At 41.3% G+C, this 20231-nt stretch overlaps 2 protein-coding genes across 2 annotated transcripts in view; one reads left to right on the top strand and one right to left on the bottom strand.

Moving 5' to 3' along the window:
* Hex-A (Hexokinase A) overlaps positions 1–18932 on the bottom strand; it is a 433593-nt gene extending 414661 nt beyond the window's left edge. Inside the window, exon 1 of the mRNA XM_067156505.2 lies at positions 18783–18932. Coding sequence (XP_067012606.2) covers positions 18783–18812 — 30 coding nt within the window. The 5' untranslated portion in view covers positions 18813–18932. The remainder of the gene's footprint in view (positions 1–18782) is intronic.
* Positions 18933–19232: 300 nt separating this feature from the next.
* The window catches only part of LOC136884365 (BRISC complex subunit FAM175B), a 28202-nt gene continuing 27203 nt past the window's right edge, over positions 19233–20231 (top strand). The window contains exons 1-3 of the mRNA XM_067156508.2: positions 19233–19331; positions 19638–19728; positions 19837–19940. Coding sequence (XP_067012609.1) covers positions 19248–19331; positions 19638–19728; positions 19837–19940 — 279 coding nt within the window. The 5' untranslated portion in view covers positions 19233–19247. The remainder of the gene's footprint in view (positions 19332–19637; positions 19729–19836; positions 19941–20231) is intronic.

Below are 20231 nucleotides of genomic sequence, written 5' to 3'. Positions count from 1 at the left end.
ATTGTTAAGAAACATTGTTACAATCCACCCAGCAATCTCTCTTACCTGGGGGCGGACAGACTAAATGTTGAAACTACCGGTAGTAGTATTACCCACTACAGTCAAAAAAGAAACCACTTTTCACTTTGCGAAAATCAGTTATGATACGTCTTCCGGTCATGGCCATCCATCAACGGCTGCTAATTTCAGATGACCATCAGCAATAAGACACAGGCTGCACGGTTGCTAGGTGACACTGTCTGGCTATCCATCCGTACCTTACATCACAGCCTGCAAGGTTGCTAGGTGACATTGTCTGGTCATCCATCCATACCTTACAAGACAGCCTGCAAGGTTGCTAGGTGACATTGTCTGGCCATCCATCCGTACCTTACAAGACAGCCTGCAAGGTTGGTAGGTGACATTGTCTGGCCATCCATCCGTACCTTACAAGACAGCCTGCAAGGTTGGTAGGTGACATTGTCTGGTCATCCATCCATACCTTACAAGACAGCCTGCAAGGTTGCTAGGTGACATTGTCTGGCCATCCATCCGTACCTTACAACACAGCCTGCAAGGTTGCTAGGTGACATTGTCTGGCCATCCATCCGTACCTTACATCACAGCCTGCACGGTTGCTAGGTAACATTGTCTGGCCATCCATCCGTACCTTACATCACAGCCTGCACGGTTGCTAGGTGACATTGTCTGGCCATACATCCGTACCTTACATCACAGCCTGCACGGTTGCTAGGTGACATTGTCTGGCCATCCATCCGTACCTTACAACACAGCCTGCACGGTTGCTAGGTGACATTGTCTGGCCATACATCCGTACCTTACATCACAGCCTGCACGGTTGCTAGGTGACATTGTCTGGCAATACATCCATACCTTGCCTGCACGGTTGCTAGGTAACATTGCCTGACCATACATCCGTACCTTACAACACAGCCTGCACTGTTGCTAGGTGACATTGTCTGACCATCCATCCATACCTTACATTACATTACTACCTGCACGGTTACTATGGTTACACTTCAGTCACACATTTTGTCGCGCTACGTTACACAAATTGTCGGATTACCCCAAGCTATAAGACATATTTATTGTAAAAAGAACGTTACTTCTCTGATGGAACTACAGTATTTTATAAAGACAGAAAAATTTTGTGGCTTCTACTTGAAGTTTTATAGGCATTAAAGTAAGCTCTCGTATCTCACATATTAGGTACACTGGGTACCCTTCCCGAATTACACTCGATTTGAAGTCAATGCCACTTCTTTCGACTTGTTTCCAAAATGTCTGTAATTAACTCAAACTATTACTTTCGTTTTTAAGCAATTTTTTCATACAATTATAGCGTTATCATGATCTTCTCTCAAACTTCGCGTTTTCCCCAAACATCGCTGACTGCTTTCGAGATCTTCAGACCCGTACTAATTAATTTCGTGACGGTTATAGCAATCAAACTCCAGGTGAATTAAACCGGTGCTCTTTTATAAAGAAAGGAACGATAAAAAGGAGTCGTTTTCGATTGTTTGAAATAGCGCATGACTTTGGATTGGATTTGTTACAAACGGAGGGTTCTCATTAGACACTATCTTGATTTGAAGGTAACCATGCTTTTCAGTAGCGGTGAGAATATTGTAAATTGCCACGATTCATTTTTAACACAATTTAAGAATATAGGTTTAAAATCAAAATTCACAGTCTGTTTTTAGTCACTCCGAGTCAGGAATGGAATTAATGAAGCCCCCAACTAGCGACGAGGATAGGAATTGCGCCAGCTGCCGAAGCCTGTCGCACTCCTCTGGAGCAATGATTAATGACTGACAGGTGAAATGAAATGATATTGACGAGTGTTCATGGATTGAAAGATGACAGGGAAAACCGCAGTAGCCAGAGAAAAATCTGTCCCGCGTCCGCTTTGTTCAGCACAAATCTCACATGGAGTGATCGGGATTTGATTTTAACCACGGAACTCAGCGGTGAGAGGCCGGCGCGGTGCCGCCTAAGCCACGGAGACTCTAAGAATATAGGTTAAAACGCAAAAACACACGTGTTGCTAAGCACGAGGTCATTTCATCGAACAAAATTGTCATCTTCAAATTATTCGTTTCATTGTTGTTGGTGGTGTTGTGTGGGTCATCATACCACAGACTGGTTTGATGCAGCCCTCAATGCCACCCTACCCTGTGCTAATCGTTTCTTTTCCAAGAACTACTACATCCTACATCTGCTATTATTTGTCATATTCATACCTTGATCTACCTCTACTGTTCTTACCGTCAACACTTCCTTCAAAAACCAACTGAACAAGTCCTGGCTGTCTTAAGATGTCTCCTATCATTCTATCAATTTTTCTCCCAACATTTCGCAAAATCTTTCTCACCAATCGAATTCGATTCAATATATCATCATTCGTGACTCGATCTACCCATCTCACCTTCAGCATTCTTCTGTAGCATCACATTTCAAAAGCTTCTATTCTCTTTTATGTGCTACCTATTGTCCGTATTTTTAAAAACAAATGACTTTACGTCGCACCCAGAGAGATAGGTCTTATGGCGACGATGGGATAGGAAAGGCCTATAAGTGGGAAGTAAGCGACCGTGGCTTTAAGGTACAGCCCCAGAATTTGCCTGGTGTGAAAATGGAAAACTACGAAAAACCATCTTCATGGCTGCCTACTGTGAGGTAAGAACCCACTTATTTCCGGAATGCAACTCTCCCGGTTATCCATCTTTCCGTATCAACAAAGAAGTAACAATCATGTTACAAATGTACCGTTCATACACACACTTGTATATATTTTTGAGGTAACGCCAGATGCCAATGCAGTTGGAAGAAACTTTGTTCTGCGATGAACAATGTTTTTAAACGTTTTCAAGCATTTCATTTAAAGGCAGTAGTGAGAATGTAAAAAAATCAATTTCTATGTTCCAATCTGGAGCCGGTAAGCCGCCTCTGTGGTATAGTGGTTAGTGTGATTAGCTGACACCTCCGAAATGTGGAAAGTGGCAAGAGAGCTGAAGCGGGGTCCATTGAGCCTTGGGAAGTCAAGCGAGTAGTGGAGGATGGAGTTCGATTCCCTCCTCAGCCATCCTCGAAGTGGTTTTCCGTGGTTTTCCACTTCTCCAGGCAAATGGCAGGATGGTACCTAACTTAGGGCCACGGCCGCTTTCTTCCCATCCACCAAAAAGCACCTGTTCAGCATAGCAGGTGAGGCCGCCTGGGCGAGATACTGGTTCTCCCTCCCAGTTTTATCCTCCGATCCAAATTCTCACTCTCCAGGACACTGCCCTTGAGGTGGTAGAGGTGAAATCCCTCGCCGAGTCCAAGCAAAAATCCAACCATGGAGGGTAAACGGATTAAGAAAGAAAAGAAAGAAAATAAATGATCCCTGCTAAAAGATGCTGAAGCTAAAAGGAACATGTTAACTTGGTAGACAATTGCTCGTCTCACTTAAGGCTTCACATAATTGGAAAGCGAAGGAAGCCAACGACAAGTTGGTTTCACTCATCTTCGGCAGCTTGTCCTACTGAAGGATGGATCAGCCTCCTGTTTTCGAACAGCATCCAAAATTCTGGGAAGTAATCACGGTGTGCTTCCTGTAAAACATACGTCATTTGGTCGACAGTTCACGAGTTATTATCTGTGTTGTTAACTGGAATGGAAGGGAAATTTCGTTTAATTTTGAAGTCACCAATTCTGACTTACTGACTTACCGGATAGCGTGCTGGCATTTGGTCCACGAAGACCCAGCTCCAATTCCCGACAGCTTCGGGGATTTTGAACTCCATTGGTTAATTCCGATGGCTGGTTGTGAGTATCATCTTCAGCATTAGAATTCAGTTGAGGCAGGGCTCGAGCCTCGAAGACGCACGGGTAGCCTGTAAGGCGTTAAGTCGATTCGCCTCCACGGAGCCACACGCCATTATATTACACTGGGGAACACGGTTTTTGGTGTCTAAGATATTAGTCCCTTTTTGGAATGTTCCTGGCCCGTAGATTCTGAAAATGGTATTCATTTTTGCACATCACCTCTCCTTCTCACGTTATGGCATATTAATATTTTTTTGCTAGTTGCGTTACGTCGCACCGACACAGATACGTTTTATGGCGACGACGGAATAGGAAAGGCCTAGGAGTAGGAAGGAAGCGCCCGTGGCCTTAAGGTACAGCCCCAGCATTTGCCTGGTGTGAAAATGGGAAACCATGGAAAACCATCTTCAGGGCTGCCGACAGTGGGATTCGAACCCACTATCTCCCGGATGCCAGCTCACGGCCGCGTGCCCTTGACCGCACGGCGAACTTGCCCGGTATTATCGCATATTATGTTATTAAATTAAGCCTACAGCGCAGACAAAGAAACACCAGTAATTAATTTAGATAACAAGTACTTTTGGGACAGTTTAATTTTAAGTTAGTTCACTAATGAGATCATTGAATTCAGTCTGACTGAAACATTTTGAAGAAGGAGGTTCTTTGATTATCACTATCATGTTACCCATCACAACCTTCTGTCTCACTACTCGGTTCATCTGTCGCTTCACAAAGCTCAGGAAGGTTACAATAAGCTGGACACGGTATCTCTTCTGAACATGTACTGGCGCGTCTCGCGGAGGCTAAATGAGGTTACTTTCACTGACTCCTGTTTCTCCCCCTGATGTTCTTTATATTTTTCAAAAAAGAATAGCAATCATCAGTGTGGTTCCTCTGTTCACGCCATACCATCAGAATACCAAATTTCTTGTCCTCCTTTTGCACGTTTGTCCACTGTAGCAGGTGTTCTGTACACATTTTACACATGAAATGTGGTACCCATGACTTATATTAGTCCCCTAGTTTCAGTTTGAGGTAACCAAAATAGGCTCTTCTCACTAAGTCCATTATAACTTGCCTTCACTGAGAGAACACGTACTCACCACAAAAGTACAATACAAATAAAAATCGATCAGGGTTGTTAAACTTTCTTCCTGATGAAGCCATTTATGTATCTACAAATAAATAAAACATTCCAGATATGTAATTTAAAGTAGAGTACTTTTATAGGTTCTCAAATTGTTTCAAAAAATGAAATTGTGTATGGCTTTTAGTGCCGGGAGTGTCCGAGAACAAGTTCGGCTCGCCAGGTGCAGGTCTTTTGAATTGACTCCCGTAGGCGACCTGCACGTTGTAATGAGGATGAAATGGTGATTAAGACGACATATACACCCAGTCCCAGTGCCAGCGGAATTAACCAATCATGGTTAAAATTCCCGACCCTGCCGGGAATCGAGCCCGAGACCCCTGTGACCAAAGGCCAGCACGCTAACCATTTAGTAATGGAGCCGGACATTGTTTCAAATATTGTAACTTAAAAACGTCACTCGATATTTTAGCAGTTCCTTTTCATAAGTTGTATATCAACACGAATAAGACAAAAAATATTTGCAAACCAATTCGTATAATAACGCTACCTAACAGTTCATTAACTGATTTTCGCTACTAGTCTTAAAACTTTTGTTAGATACTGAAGTTCGTGGGATGTAAAACTAGTCCCATTGTTACAATCCGCCGGACAAATTTAAATGTATTCTGTATAGCAAATTAGATTTTATTTTTCAATTACCACAACATGAATCTAATGTTATTGTCCCATATTGGTACGTAAAACAAAATTCGTTGTCTTGCACTGCTAAATTTACGTTAAGAGAACCTATCGACTTTGCCTTAGACTTTAATCTCGTTCCATGTGTGTAATGCTGTGCTGCTAAGTGTATCCTGGTAGGGTGAAGCCGCTGGGGAGATCCTGTAATGTATACTACACGTTCAACAGATCATCACAACAGGTAGCAGCATTGGAATGTTCAGACATGCTGACGAAGTAAATAAAGACAGGCACGCCTAACTGCTGCAGGGGGTAGGATTACTAGCCTTCGTTATGTGAATGCGCTTGCGGCACTGTCACAAAGCTGACACATTTTGTATCTCGTTTTAGAATAACGTCCTTTAGAGAAAGACTTGCAGTGCAGGTAGAATGTCACCCTTGTTAACAGACACGGAAATATCACAAGGGATTATCTATCTTAGTATTTGTGGCTTGTGACCACTTCAGGTGGTGGTGGTGATTATTGTTTTTAAGACGAAGTACAACTAGGCAACCATCCTCTGTATAACACTAATGAGAGAGAAAAAAATGGAAGGGGTCCGGCACTTCTAAAAATGAAGGTATCGGCCTAAAGAAGACAAGGGCCACGAAGTGCATGAAAATGAAAGACTCCCTAGGCCTCCATACATAATACCGTCGGGGTCGAAAAAGAACAAGAGTTGACCAAGGGAGGTCGAATAGGATAGATGAAAGTGAGGAGCCTGGAAAAAGTAAGTGGAAAAAATGCCATGACTCATCTAAGGGCCCCGTGGTCGCCAACCCACGCCCCAAAGTTCAGAGCCCCTGGGGCCCCTTTTAGTCGCCTCTTACGACAAGCAGGGGATACCGTGGGTGTTATTCTGCCGTCCCCACCCACTTCAGGTAGCGCTTATACTTTTCTCCCCTCGTCTTAAAAATTTCAACAGAAGTAATTTTCAAGTCTTCATAGTTATATTACGTGTGATAGAGCTGACATAAAGATGTATGTTCAGTCCGTCAGCGATGCCATCAGCTGTCATAGATGGTCTAGGCATCACTGAAGAGGCTTACTAGGGAAATGAGGAGTGAGGTAGTTTCTTGTTGCTTTCATAACTGAATCAGAGTTGCTATTACATATCAGTCTGCCAAGCCCACTGAAATGCATACACCAACCTATCCTATGAGCAACATTTTCACACCATTCATAGCAGGGACTGGCTGCATGAGGATTGGCATTACTAGCATCGCTCATACCTCAGTCACTTTTATATTGTCAAAGCCAAGGATAAGACAGAGACAGATCTATGAAAGTAACAAAATTGCTCTAGCCTATGCCAGAAAACATAGTGAACTGTAAACACTAGGTCCTGTCAGCAAAGGCATGACAAAGATACCTACCTAAATAAGATATGTAAAGTTCGTTTTAACTCATTGCCCCTCCCCTCGATCGCCTCTTCCGCTAGTGAACACTATTTACGAACAGTCCCCAGTCAGTGCTAAAGTCAACATCAACCCGACATGAACAACTTACGTACGGGGCTGGAAGGAGAGTAAGTGAGTGAGTGAGTGGTGGTGATGATTATGATGGTGATAAGTTTTGTTTAATGGGGCCTAGCGGCTAGGTCATCGGCCCCAAATGATACGAGCTGGATTGAAATGAAACGATAATTAAAACGTCAAAATGTATCCACTGACTAGAATCTGAAACGAATGATGATGAAAAATTGACCATGAATCCAAAACAATCATTCACACTGCCGTATCTTCTGGGATGATGATTGTTGTCCAAAGGGGTCCAAAATCCAGGTCACCGGCGCCACGTAATAGTACTAATCACTGGCAAAGCAGAACAATGATCGAAACCGACTTTCAACCTATTAGGTCGTGTTACGTACATTCAGTACGTGTTTAAAAGACGTTAAGTACAGAACAAAAATGGCCAACCAGACACCAGTGGGACCCGAACACACAACCTCCCGATTTCGCGTCGGTTGCTCTACCAATAGGTTGAAAGTCGGTTTCGATTACAATGCGGCCGTGAAAATTCAATATTCAGAGAACAATGATATTTGTTCCATAGTAGCACTAATCACATAGTGGTACTAATCATAGGCAATGTAGACCCACGGTGTGTCACACATTATGGCACCACCCACAGGCAACATAAACCCATGGTGATCTACATGTAACGGTACTACTCCCATAGTAACTCCCCCCCCCCCCCTCTCAAATGACGCTAATCACAGATTGTCTTATGGTTCCCAAAGTATCATATCTGATTGCCCCTTTTATTCACCTCTTATGACAGGCAGGGGATACCGTGGGTACATTCTTCTGCGTGCCCCGCTCACAGGAGGGTGAGAGTGTGAGTACATGTTTCGGCATGCTATTTAATAACTCTGTTTCTTCAATTTTTTTCTCGTTGTCACATTTCGTATCCCCCCCCCTCCTTAGATACCTGATCATTTTTATTTTCATTGAATACGAAACTTAAATTACCAATCTGTTCCGACATTGACGACTGATAACATCTGACTTCCATTGTAAACAGTCTACCTCGTTCAACGGTACTCCTCCAGCCAAAACATTTTATTCAACTCTGGATTTAACACTTTCTTTGACGATATCTTCATAGCGATGCTTGCTCGGACTATTTAACAGAAATCTACAATGTACTGAAAACAAAAATCTGAAAATAACCTTTACATTGTTGTCAGCGATCCCCCAACGAAAATGTGATTTTTTAAAAATACGCTGTTGTATACGACATGTCATAATAAGCGACGATTTTGACGTTATATCCAAAACGTCGTTAAAAGCGATGTCGCAATAAACTGTGTCGGACTGTATATATGATTCTGCCATTTGCTTTACGTCGCACCGACACAGATAGGTCTTACGGCGACGATGGGATAGGAAAGGCCTAAGAGTTGGAAGGAAGCGGCCGTAGCCTTAAGGTACAGCCCCAGCATTTGCCTGGTGTGAAAATGGAAAACCACGGAAAACCATATTCAGGGCTGCCGACAGTGGGATTCGAACCCATTATCTCCCGGATGCAAGCTCATAGCCGCGCGCCTCTAACCGCACGGCCAACTCGCCCAGTATATATGATTGTGACCGCAGCTTGATGACTGATACTGAATTTATGAAAGATACTAGTGAAATAATGCAATGAATTGTATCTTTAATACAAAAGAACTAGTGGCAAAAATCATTCGTTGAAAAGACGTAAGTTAGTCATATTTTCCATTCATTGGGTCATATTTACCTATTTTAAGAACATATTTGCCTCCGTGTTTGGGCAGTTTTCAGGTCTCGAATATCCGAACACTAATAAGCACAATCTCGATGGATATGTTCAACACACAACACTAATTCCCCCCCCCCTCTCTCTCTCTCTCTCTCTCTCTCTCTCTCTCTCTCTCTCTCTCTCTCTCTCTCTCTCTCTCTAATGGAATACACTTATCTTGACATTAACTTCCTCTGTGCCATAGAACGTCACTAGACCAAAGTGAATGAAATATGAAGTTGACGCAAGTCGAGTTACGCAAACAATAATACTATGCGGGACCTCCTAGACGAAGACAAGAACATTCCTTTTAAGCCCGGTTTAAGTAGGCTCATAAAGCGATAAATAACTTTAAGGGAAAGCCTATGGATTAAACTGAGCTTATCCATTCACACACCCATCAATACACTCGGTTGCAGCAACGGCAGAGATAACGAGTACATAGCGTCATACACAGGCCATCGGATGTAAGGAATTTGTGTTCTTTTTATTAATATTATCTTTTTATTAATATTATCATTATATAATGTAATGGAGTTTGAAAAGACAGATGCAACAAGTATGATATAAAATACAGCGTTTCCGAGACTAAACTGATGTCAGTTTGGGAATACGAAACTGGAACAGGTAGGTGATTTCGAGTGTTTAGGTTGTGTCTTCTAACAGAATGGCACGTCAGTAGGTGAAAGTAAATGAAGATGTAGCAGGAAGTTCGGCTTTAGGAAAGGTTATTCCACTGAAGTTCAACTTGTAAGATCCACCAAGATATAGCAGATACTTCATGTTCAGGTCAAATGGACTGTATCGCATTTGATCTATCCAAGCTTTTGAAGGGTAGATCATGTGAGATTACTGGAAAAAATGGGGGCAATTGACTATACAAAAGAGTGGTTGAATGGGAAGAAGCTAAATTTCTAGAATATAGAACTCAGAGAATTAGAGTAGGCGAGGCGTTACCTGATCTTGTAACGATTGAGGAGGAGGGTTCCGCAAGGTTCTACTATTGGACCTTTACATTTTCTTATGTATATAATTGATAAGAGTAGAGAACTGGAATCACAGATAAGGCTATTTGTGGATGATGTTATACTGTATAGAGTAGTAAATGAGTTGCAGAATTGTGAGGTACTGCAGGAGGAGATGTAGTGAGATGGACAGATGACAATGGTATGAATGTAAATGGCGTGGAAAGTCAAGTTTTAAGTTTCACCAAGAGGAAAAGTTTTCTCACTTCTACTTATTGTTTGATAGGGTGATAGTACCTCATGAGGAACAATGTAAGTCCCTAGGTGTTAATGAAAGAAATGATCCTCATTGGGGTAATCATATTAACGAAGTAGTTAAAAACGGTTACAGATCTCTTCACACGGTTGTGAGAGTATTTAGGAGTTGTGGTAAGGGTGTAGTCCGCCTCTGTGGTGTAGTGATTAGTGTGATTAGCTGCCACCCCTGGAAGCCCTGCCACGAAATTTGAAAAGTGGTACGAGGGCTGGAACGGGGTCAACTCACCCTCGGGAGGTCAAATGAGTAGAGGTGGGATCGATTCTCACCTCAGCCATCCTGGAAGTGGTTTTCCGTGGTTTCCCACTTCTCCTCCAGGCAAATGCCGGGATGGTACCTAACTTAAGGCCACGGCCGCTTCCTTCCCTCCTCCTTGTCTATTCCTTCCAATCTTCCCATCCCCCCACAAGGCTCCTGTTCAGCATAGCAGATGAGGCCGCCTGGGCGGGGTACTGGTCACCCTCCCCAGTTGTATCCCCCGACCCCAAAGTCTCACGCTACAGGACACTGCCCTTGAGGCGGTAGAAGTGGGATCCCTCGCTGAGTCCGAGGGAAAACCCAATCCAGGAGGGTAAACAGATTAAGAATAAGCAGAAAGGGCGAATGGCTTTTAGTGCCGGGAGAATCCGAGAACAAGCTCGGCTCGCCAGATGCAGGTCTTTTGATTTTATTCCCGTAGGCGACCTCCGCGTCTTGATGAGAATTAAATGATGAAGACACATACACCCAGCCCCAGTGCCAGCGAAATTAACTAATATTATGGATAAAATTCCCGACCCGGAAATCGAACCCGGGAACCCTGTGACGAAAGGCCAGCACGCTAACCATTTAGTCACGGAGCCGGAGAGACCGCGGTCAGAGTATGACTCCAGTGTATGGGGTTCTCACCAGGACTACTTGATACGAAAACAGGAAAAAATGCAAAGGAAAGCAGCACGTTTTGTTCTCGGTGATTTTCGACAAAGGAGTACCGTTACGGAAATGTTGCAAACTACGAGCTGGGAAGACTTGGGAGTAAGGAGACGAGATGCTCGACTATGCAGTATGTTTCGAGCTGTCAGCGGTGAGTTGGCGTGGAATGGCATAAGTAGAAGAATAAGCTTGAGTGGAGCTTTTAACAGTAGGAAAGATCATAATATGAAGATAAAGTTGGAATTCAAGAGGACAGATTGGGGCAAAATATTTATAGGCAGAGGAGTAAGGGATTGGAATAAATTATCAAGGAAAATGTTCAGTAAATTTCCAAGTTCTTTGAGAATATTCAAGAAAAAGGTAGGTAAAAAATCATAAATAAATGCAAATATTAGGTAAATAACTGATAGGGAATCTATCACCGCCCTAAATGCAGATCATTGATTGACTGATTGATTAATTAATTGATTGAAGTTAATGCAATGAGATCGCAGTTGCAATCAACAGTATTCTGTCAGAAAGAAGTCAGGGCTAAGACGATTTTTTCTTAACATCGGTCTGTTTTCGGATCGGATGTGATATAAGGGAGTGAAAACTGGGTGGATTGAGGACATCTTATTCTTAAGTTAGAAGAAACAGACTTGAAAGTAGGGAGAATGTGATCGCTGGTACAAACAGGTGGGAACAATGTCAGGAAGGCACTCGGAATGAGGAGATAAAGGTTACCTACGTAAAATAAAGTGATTAATGAAGTCGTATGCATGGCGGGGTCATGTAGGGGTACAATTGGCTTTACGTCGCACCGACCCATGGGGACGATGGGGCAGGAAAGGGCTGGGAGAAGCAATGAAGCACCCGTGGCCTTAATTAAGGTACGGCCCCAGCATTTGCCTGGTGTGAAAATGCGAAACCAAGGAAAACCATCTTCAGGGAGGCCAATAGCGTGGTCTTAACCCAGTATTTCTCGAATACAAACTGACAGCTGCGTGCCCATAACCGCACAGCCAGCTCGCTCGGTCATAATCTATAATGATTTATTATTATTGATGATGATGATGATGCTTGTTGTTTAAAGGGGCCTAACATCTAGGTCATCCGTCCCTAGTGGTACGAAATGAGACGAAATGTAATGACAATTTAAAAGTCCAAAACTCATCCACTGACATGAATTCAAAACGTGATGATTAATAATGAACGGATAAATGTGAATTTAAAAAAAAATCACCGGCTCCAACTCACAATATTGAAAGTTAAACGTAATTACAAAATTAATCCAATGATTAGAGTGATTGTGAGCTTAAAACAATCAGTGGATTCAACTCCCAATGCCTCACTTTCCCGGAAACTATCTTCAAACAATCGATGATGCTTATTGTCTTTTTTTCCCATGGCACCACAGCCCTTGAAGGGCCTACCAAACGATCGCTGCTCAGCCCGAAGGCCTGCAGATTACGAGGTGTCCTTATTCTTGGCTTTCTAGACCGGGGCCGCTGTCTCACCGTCAGATAGCTCCTCAATTCTAATCACGTAGGCTAAGTGGACCTCGAACCAGTCCTCAGGTCCAGGTAAATCACTGACCTGGCCGGGAATCGAACCCGGAACCTCCGGGTAAGAGGCAAGCACGCTACCCCTATACCACGGGACATGCTTGATGTCTAAACGGGTCCAAAATCCAAAATCCAAGTTAACAGCCCTTCATAATGGTACTTATCGCTAGGAAAGTAGAACTATGCCATTTCTCATATAGCGGTAATTATGAGACTTACCGTGTTCCACACATTGTGGTACTAATCAAAGGCAACGTGAGCCCATGGTGTTCCGCATATAGTGGTAGTAATCACGGGTACTTTAAATCCATACTAATCCAACCACGTTGCTACTTATCACAAACCTATTTTGTACCTCATATAGTGGTATTACTCGCAAGTAAAGGCGACACATTGTGTCCCTCGCGTGATGGTACTAATTACAAGTATTCTCATGGTTCTAAATCATCCCTTGGTCGGCCGTTTTAGTCGTCTCTTAAGACAAGCAGGGGATACCGTGGGTGTAATATTCGTCTGCATCCCCGACCCACAGGGGGTTGTCTGTTTGGTCCGCGAGAGGTATTTCATTTCGATCAAGTCCACCGGCAAGCCCGTTAGGATCACCCTATCCGCCACCTGGGTCGCGCCAGCGTAGTAGGTTCGTGGGATTTATTATTATTACTATTATCATCATTCTTCTTCTTCTTGTTTCGTATAGGCCAGCTAAGGACCACGACATTCAACTATTGCATTTTGGAATGGGCTTTGATGTTTGCCCAGTAGTTGCGCATCCTCAGGCTGTGTTGCTCCTTCCTCTCCTTTGTCCAAAGGGCGCCAGTCTTCTTTGTTGATAATCTGTCCTGGAACTTCTTATGTTTAAGCATCTTCCTGAGTGCTGTACGATCCTTTAAGATTCCTTCTGTTATTCCCAGTTCCTGTAGATCTTTATTCACTTCCATCAACCATGGTGACTTGGTCTTCCTATTTTGCCAGTAGCTGAGAATCCGGTTGGTCAACCTGGTAGGATGCATCCTGTAGACGTGCCCATAGAATGCTAGGCGTCTCTTCCTTGCTACATTCGTTATTCTTTCACAGTACTTGTAGAGCTCTTGGTTAGGCCGTCTTTTATAACTGTCCCCTTCCTTGACTGGCCCCAGTATCTTCCTCATTATCTTTCTTTCCTGGATTTCAAGTTTTTCCATGAGTCCCTTCCTGTTGAATGTTCGACATTCTTAAGCATATAAGGCTTCAGGGCGGATGACTGTCTGGTAGTGCTTCATCTTAGTATTACGAGAGAGACACTTTTTATTATACGTATTATTATTATTATTACTATTATTATTACTATTATTATTATTATTATTATTATTACTATTATTATTATTATTATTATTATTATTATTATTATTATTATTATTATTATTATTATTATTATTATTATTATTTTACAGGGATATAGGATAGTTAAACTGTACCTTAGCTACACTTTCCCATCCCACACAATTGGACGATGGATCTATACACGCCCAGACTCTGCTTCTGAGAAATGCACCACTACACATAATTTAAAGCGTATCGATTCTCTGTATCTAACCGTATTGCTGTAGACAAGGCGAGGAACCATTTTACATACGGGAAAAGCTTGTTTGAAGCAGTTCTTCTCGTTGGAACTTCTATTAGCCTTGGTACTAGCTTCATGTTCTTAATTTATATACAAGGTTTGGAGCATCTTGGGTCATCGCAGATCATTGATGATTGATTGTCTTGTACGGCCAACATGAATTCCTCTTTTTCGCCGAAAACATTTCCCACTTGCAACCGCTTACAAGAAGCTTTGAAAGTCAATATCTGGCTAGTTCAAACAGGTTGGATATCTGCCAGGGAGCTGTTTACTTTTCCTCCTTTGCTGTTTTCCACTGTCATATTCTATATTATTATTATTAGTAGTAGTAGTACAGTATAACCTGCCCTAACGGACACCCTTTTTCAGCGGACACCTCGATCTCCGGACAGCGGACATCGCCATTTGTCCCATCCACTTGACTTAAGCGGACACTTTACACGTTGCAGGGCAATTTATTACGCCGGACCACATGCCATCCTATCTTTTAAAACCATTCTTCAGACATAAGGAAATCCCTTTTAAATGTTTGTACTATTTTGAGTGCAAGGGGAGAGAAGGTACATCGGAATTCAGTTCTACCTACTGGTGTACAGGCCTATTCCGAGAATTCTAATTGCCAAGAAATGCTGCCAGAGACTGTTGACTCTTACCTGGGGATTTTCTTCCCTTCTTGCATCATTCTATTCATAAGTCGGATTTGTGTATCACGCTGGACCGCAGTACGGCCAGAACACTATGGAACCATTTAACAAACTTTATTCCGTTTTCGACAATATTGCAGTTAAGAAAACATGTGCTAAATTTACAGAGACGAAGCTTCACGATTACTTCACGAAGCTGTATTTTTTGTAAATGATGTAAAATCACTTATAATAACTCCCTATGAAATACTAACACAGAAATGACATAGAATAATAAAAATAAAGACATGTATGCTTATATTTAAGGTGGATGTTCTTTGCCGTTAAAATGTTCGATTATTTTTACAAACTTCTTTTAGCGGACACCTCTCGTAACGGACATTTCACCTCGGAACCGACGGTGTCCGCAGAAGGGAGGTTCGACTGTATTATTATTATTATTATTAATGTTATTATTATTATTATTATTATTATTATTATTATTATTATTATTATATCGTCTCCTAACTCCGAAGTCTTCCCAGCCGAAAGCTTGTAACATTTCAGTAACACTACTCCTTTGTGTCGGAAATCAACCAGAACGAATATATAATATAAATAATATATAATACAATATATATTCCTTGGAAAGTTTCTTTATCAAGTTAAAAACTGCAAACAGCTAGGTCAAGGCAAGTACAGCTGTTTCGATAACCCGTTCGCTCTACCGCAGTCCAGATCTCTCCAGCGAGCTGGGTTTCTTTGCCGGCGCGAAAGAGAACTACCCAGCGAAATTCAAGTCGCTTGGTCCCCTCTTGGGGTGACGGGGTGATGCTATTGTCCTTACTCGAGATTCAGTGTCTTACAGTGGCAGAGCAGCTAGTTTTGGTACATAGTTGTTATAGTTAACACTCGAAGCGTTCAGTGCCACATACCAGAGGCTACAAGAAAAAGCAGTATAGCCACTTGCACATAGTCATACTAATAAAAATAGCTATCAGTTTTAATAACAGTATTTCTTTTACTTTTTGGATATCGATATTAATGAAGTTTCTGGGAGCGATTCATTGATGGTGCACATAGAGTATGTTTTTCGCTGCACACCTAAAAATTGATGATGATGAGTGTCTTAATAACTTTGCAACGAATTAATCTCAAGTTTTCACCGGGCGAGTTGGCCGTGCGCGTAGAGGCGCGCGGCTGTGAGCTTGCATCCGGGAGATAGTAGGTTCGAATCCCACTATCGGCAGCCCTGAAAATGGTTTTCCGTGGTTTCCCCATTTTCGCACCAGGCAAATGCTGGGGCTGTACCTTAATTAAGGCCACGGCCGCTTCCTTCCAACTCCTATCCCGTCGTCGCCATAAGACCTATCTGTGTCGGTGCGACGTAAAGCGCCTAGCAAAAAACAAAAAAATCTCAAGTTTTGTGTGGGACTATGCCATTATTAATGTATGCTTGTTTCTTTAAAAATTAGGTTGTGATTAGTAAATTGTAAAAAATTCCAAAATTCAGTCATGAATCCCCTTAATTGTCCTCTTTGTATAAGTATTAAAGTTTATACAATATAGATATTTCTCACATTGTTTTTCACTTTACTTTAAATAAAAAGATGCTCCGTATTGCGCTCCATAGTTTGAAATATGTTAGTCCGTATGGACGTACATGTTTAGTTATTTTTCTTCCTATCCCTGCTGATTACCATGAATTTGTTTTCAGTACGGTAATTTTAAAAATACTTTATAATGCTGTTAAATAAAGTTATAGGGCCTACTATCAACTTAGGAGAAATATAACATTTGTAACTGTGATCAACTAAAAGAAACTTCATGTTATGCTTCAATAATACATATGGAACTAAAATTCGGCCTAGTTTTCCTTATGTATGTTGGGTATTTAGCCCGAAGGCTGGTTTGATCCTCTGCAGCTCCGCCAACAGCTGTCATAAATAGCCTAGGCGTCACTGAAGAGGCGTACTAGGGAAATGAGGAGTGAGGTAGTTTCCCGTTGCTTTCCTCACTGAGCCAGCCACTGCTATTGCATATCAGTCTGCCAAGCCCACTGAAATTCATGCACCAACCGACCCTATGAGCGATATTTTCACACCATTCATAACAGGGACTGGCTGCATAAGCAATGGTATTACTAGCATCACTCATACCTCAGTCACTTTCATATTGTCAAAGCCAAGGATGAGACTGAGACAAGTCAGTGAAAGTAACAAATTTGATATAGCCCATACCAGAAGACACAGTGCACTGTGAACACTACATCTCGCCAGCAAAGGCATTAGTTTTCCTTATGATATATAAAAAAAAAAAAAAAAGCGCCTCTCATTCATAGCAGCTTTATCGTACTGCAAGCCGCTCTCACGTGTGTGTCGCCTGGGAGATAGGCAACACATCGTGCATAAAGCTTGTGGCCAATGACTGAGGGAAGCTAAAAACATTTAGTGAACATTCACTACAGGTATTACATACTTCCTAATCGCTCTGCTTAGCCGTCTGATTTAGTGAATAAAAGCGACGTATTCTTCTACACTACATTTCTTGATAGATCTCAACATTAATTCGTCTTAGAAATAGCTATAGGAGACAACTTGTGTTAGAACAGTTGGAAATGTAAGAGGAAATATCTGATAATGTGATCGTTGAACTCAAGTCCTCCGACAACCATTTCAACATCAGAAGTGGGATGTAGGTATTGTTGGCGTACTAGAAAAATTATTGAACGCATGCACTCGCAGAGCAGGGTATTCGGCTTCCCAGGATGGATGTGTCTGGGTTTAGAAACGACAGTCAACAAGTCATACAACCGATGTTTTCCTTTCTCAACTTATCAAGTCAGAGATTAAGTTCTAATCCTCTATTTCGACACTTTCAAATGTATGTAACATTTCAAGGTTCTTCTTTGTGAAATAGTACTGTAGACATCGGCTGTATAGAAAACCCTTCAAAATATAATCCTAACTACATTCTCATTGCTAGAGCCGTGATTTTAATCTTGTTTGAAGATGTATCGAACGAAAGCAATCACACTAAATTTTAAATAAAATAAGCTTCCGTCTTTTATTTTTTGAGTATTGTGAAATAACGGGAACGGTGCGCTGTTCTTTTAATCAATGAACACGATCCCACACATACTTCCATTCAATTAGGCGACAAACGTCTTATTTCTTGGCATGAATTACGGGCGCATGTTTACTCAATCCCCACCCCTCTACTGTCCCGTGACCTCATGCCGTAACCGGTACACAAATAGAGCAACTTACGCACGCTCCAGGTGGCTACGAGGAGATCAGCTGATCAAATGGGTCATGGAATATATAGATAAATATAAACAGCACCCATTTTTTCAATGGCCTATTTTATGCCGTTATAAATTATCTCTCTAACACAAAACAGAACAAAACTAAAATAATTTGTTTAAAATTGTTCATTCCCGGCTCTGAACAGAAAAGAAATGTAGCATGTATTAAATAAACGATCACGATTTTTCTTGCTTATACTTGAAGACAAATAATAGTCCAGAAAATAACCTAGAGCAAGTTTACTTTTATTCAGGTATCGTGGGGATGTCTTGACCAACCAATATTATTGATTTTGTACAGAAATACCCAATCTAAGAGGATGGACGGCGCCAGAAGCTCGTGTAAGGAGCTTATTTCAACACTGAAACTGAGAAGTATTAGAAGAAAATCTATTTCAATATATGTATATTATCCTAGGTAAAATTTTAATTTCTAAATGTAGATACCGTATATGACAATATTGGTTTTTAAATACCTTCATCTATGCGTGGTTGAAACCGCCGTATATTTCATAGTAACAATAAGTAAGGTCCCTTTTTCTACCCCTTCAAAAATCATACCGTATATTCTTTAAAATAGTTATAACAATGGCAATAGTGACATTCGTCTTAACGCTGAATAAAGCTTACCTCATCTGGGATAGAACTGTCATTCATCATTTTGCTCAAGTCTTTTTCACGATTCCGCTTAGTTAAATGTTCCACTCACAACCACACTTTCCGCAAGTTCTTGTGCTATCGTCTACTGAAGAGACTGCTTCTATAACAAATTTGGCGAGAAGGTCATGCTAGTTCGTAATGTTCGCGATAGCAGAATCGGGGCGTACGCTGCGCCATCTATTACCGAGCTAATAAGTACTAACAATCTTCTGTAAGTTTTGCGGGATAATTTGACTCAAATGACTGCCTACAACTCACAATCTATAATCCTAATATTTTAGCTTGTAAAATTATGAATGAATCACATACAATTATTTAATGTCGAATAATGTTATAACTATATCAATATCTTGCAAATATAGAATATGAAATCGGTAGGTTAGCTGGAACTACGCCTCCAGTTCTGGTTCCGGATTGTCATTATAATTGTAAGATATGGCGTCTCACATATGTGTCACTGTGTCGGGACCAGCGTTATCATTTTTAATTTATGAGAACGTTAACAGTTTTTGCGACCAGGTATTGAAATATGTACATTTCTTACTGCATCCTGTGATATGCCAATTTCTGTTTCAGTCCATGTCAAGAACTATTTAACCACTCTTAACCTGAAAACACGGAAGTATTTGTATCCTGTTCGCTTTTGCGTAGTTTTTAATAATGTTATTCCTTACTGCCCAACATCTTAAAAGTATCACAGAATTCTAGTATATAGGGTCTGAATTTCCAAATTTGTACGATATCCATTCGGGGCATTTTTTTTTTTAGTGATGGGTGTTGTCCTATAGTAACTTGTTAACCTAACTGAGTTATTTTTCTCTGTAGGAAGGATTTCTTCTTGGGGAAATAATAAGTCATGTAACAGATACGATAAGTGATGCACAAATTCGTGGTGAAAAGACGGAAACGTTGATCAGTAAGTAGGCATATTTATGTTTTCATTAAAGTACCTGTTTCAGTTAACATTATTTTAGCAATTCATTGTTTTTTTGTATAGTATTCTAATTCGTGTTTTGTGTTTTAGGTATTAATTCCTTAATGCCACTTCCTCATTCAGTGTCATTTTATAATGGCATTGGTAAAGTTAACCCAGAAAAGTTGAAGGCTTTTATGAGAGACAAAACAAAGGTTAGTTTGCTACCATTTTACCGGACACAAATGTAATGTATGAATTATTTTCATTTAACTCCATGAATATTTATTTGTTGAAACATTTATTTTTGCATGTACTGTAGGCTTATTTCAGGAGTTACATCTTACAGTTGAGTCATGCGTAGATAAATTGGACTCGCCTGTCTGCTATCACATAAATTATAGGATGATATGTCATTGACCGAAAGTGGGTCCATGAAATTTGAAGACAGGGTAAAACTCTCATACACAGGGTGGCAATTCAGTTTTGTGATGACCGAGCGAGTG

This window comes from Anabrus simplex, chromosome 12 (genome assembly GCF_040414725.1).
Source record: "Anabrus simplex isolate iqAnaSimp1 chromosome 12, ASM4041472v1, whole genome shotgun sequence".
Taxonomy (NCBI): Eukaryota; Metazoa; Arthropoda; class Insecta; order Orthoptera; family Tettigoniidae; genus Anabrus; species Anabrus simplex.
Note: the sequence above shows the minus strand (reverse complement) of the source record. Positions and strands in the feature narration are given on the sequence as shown.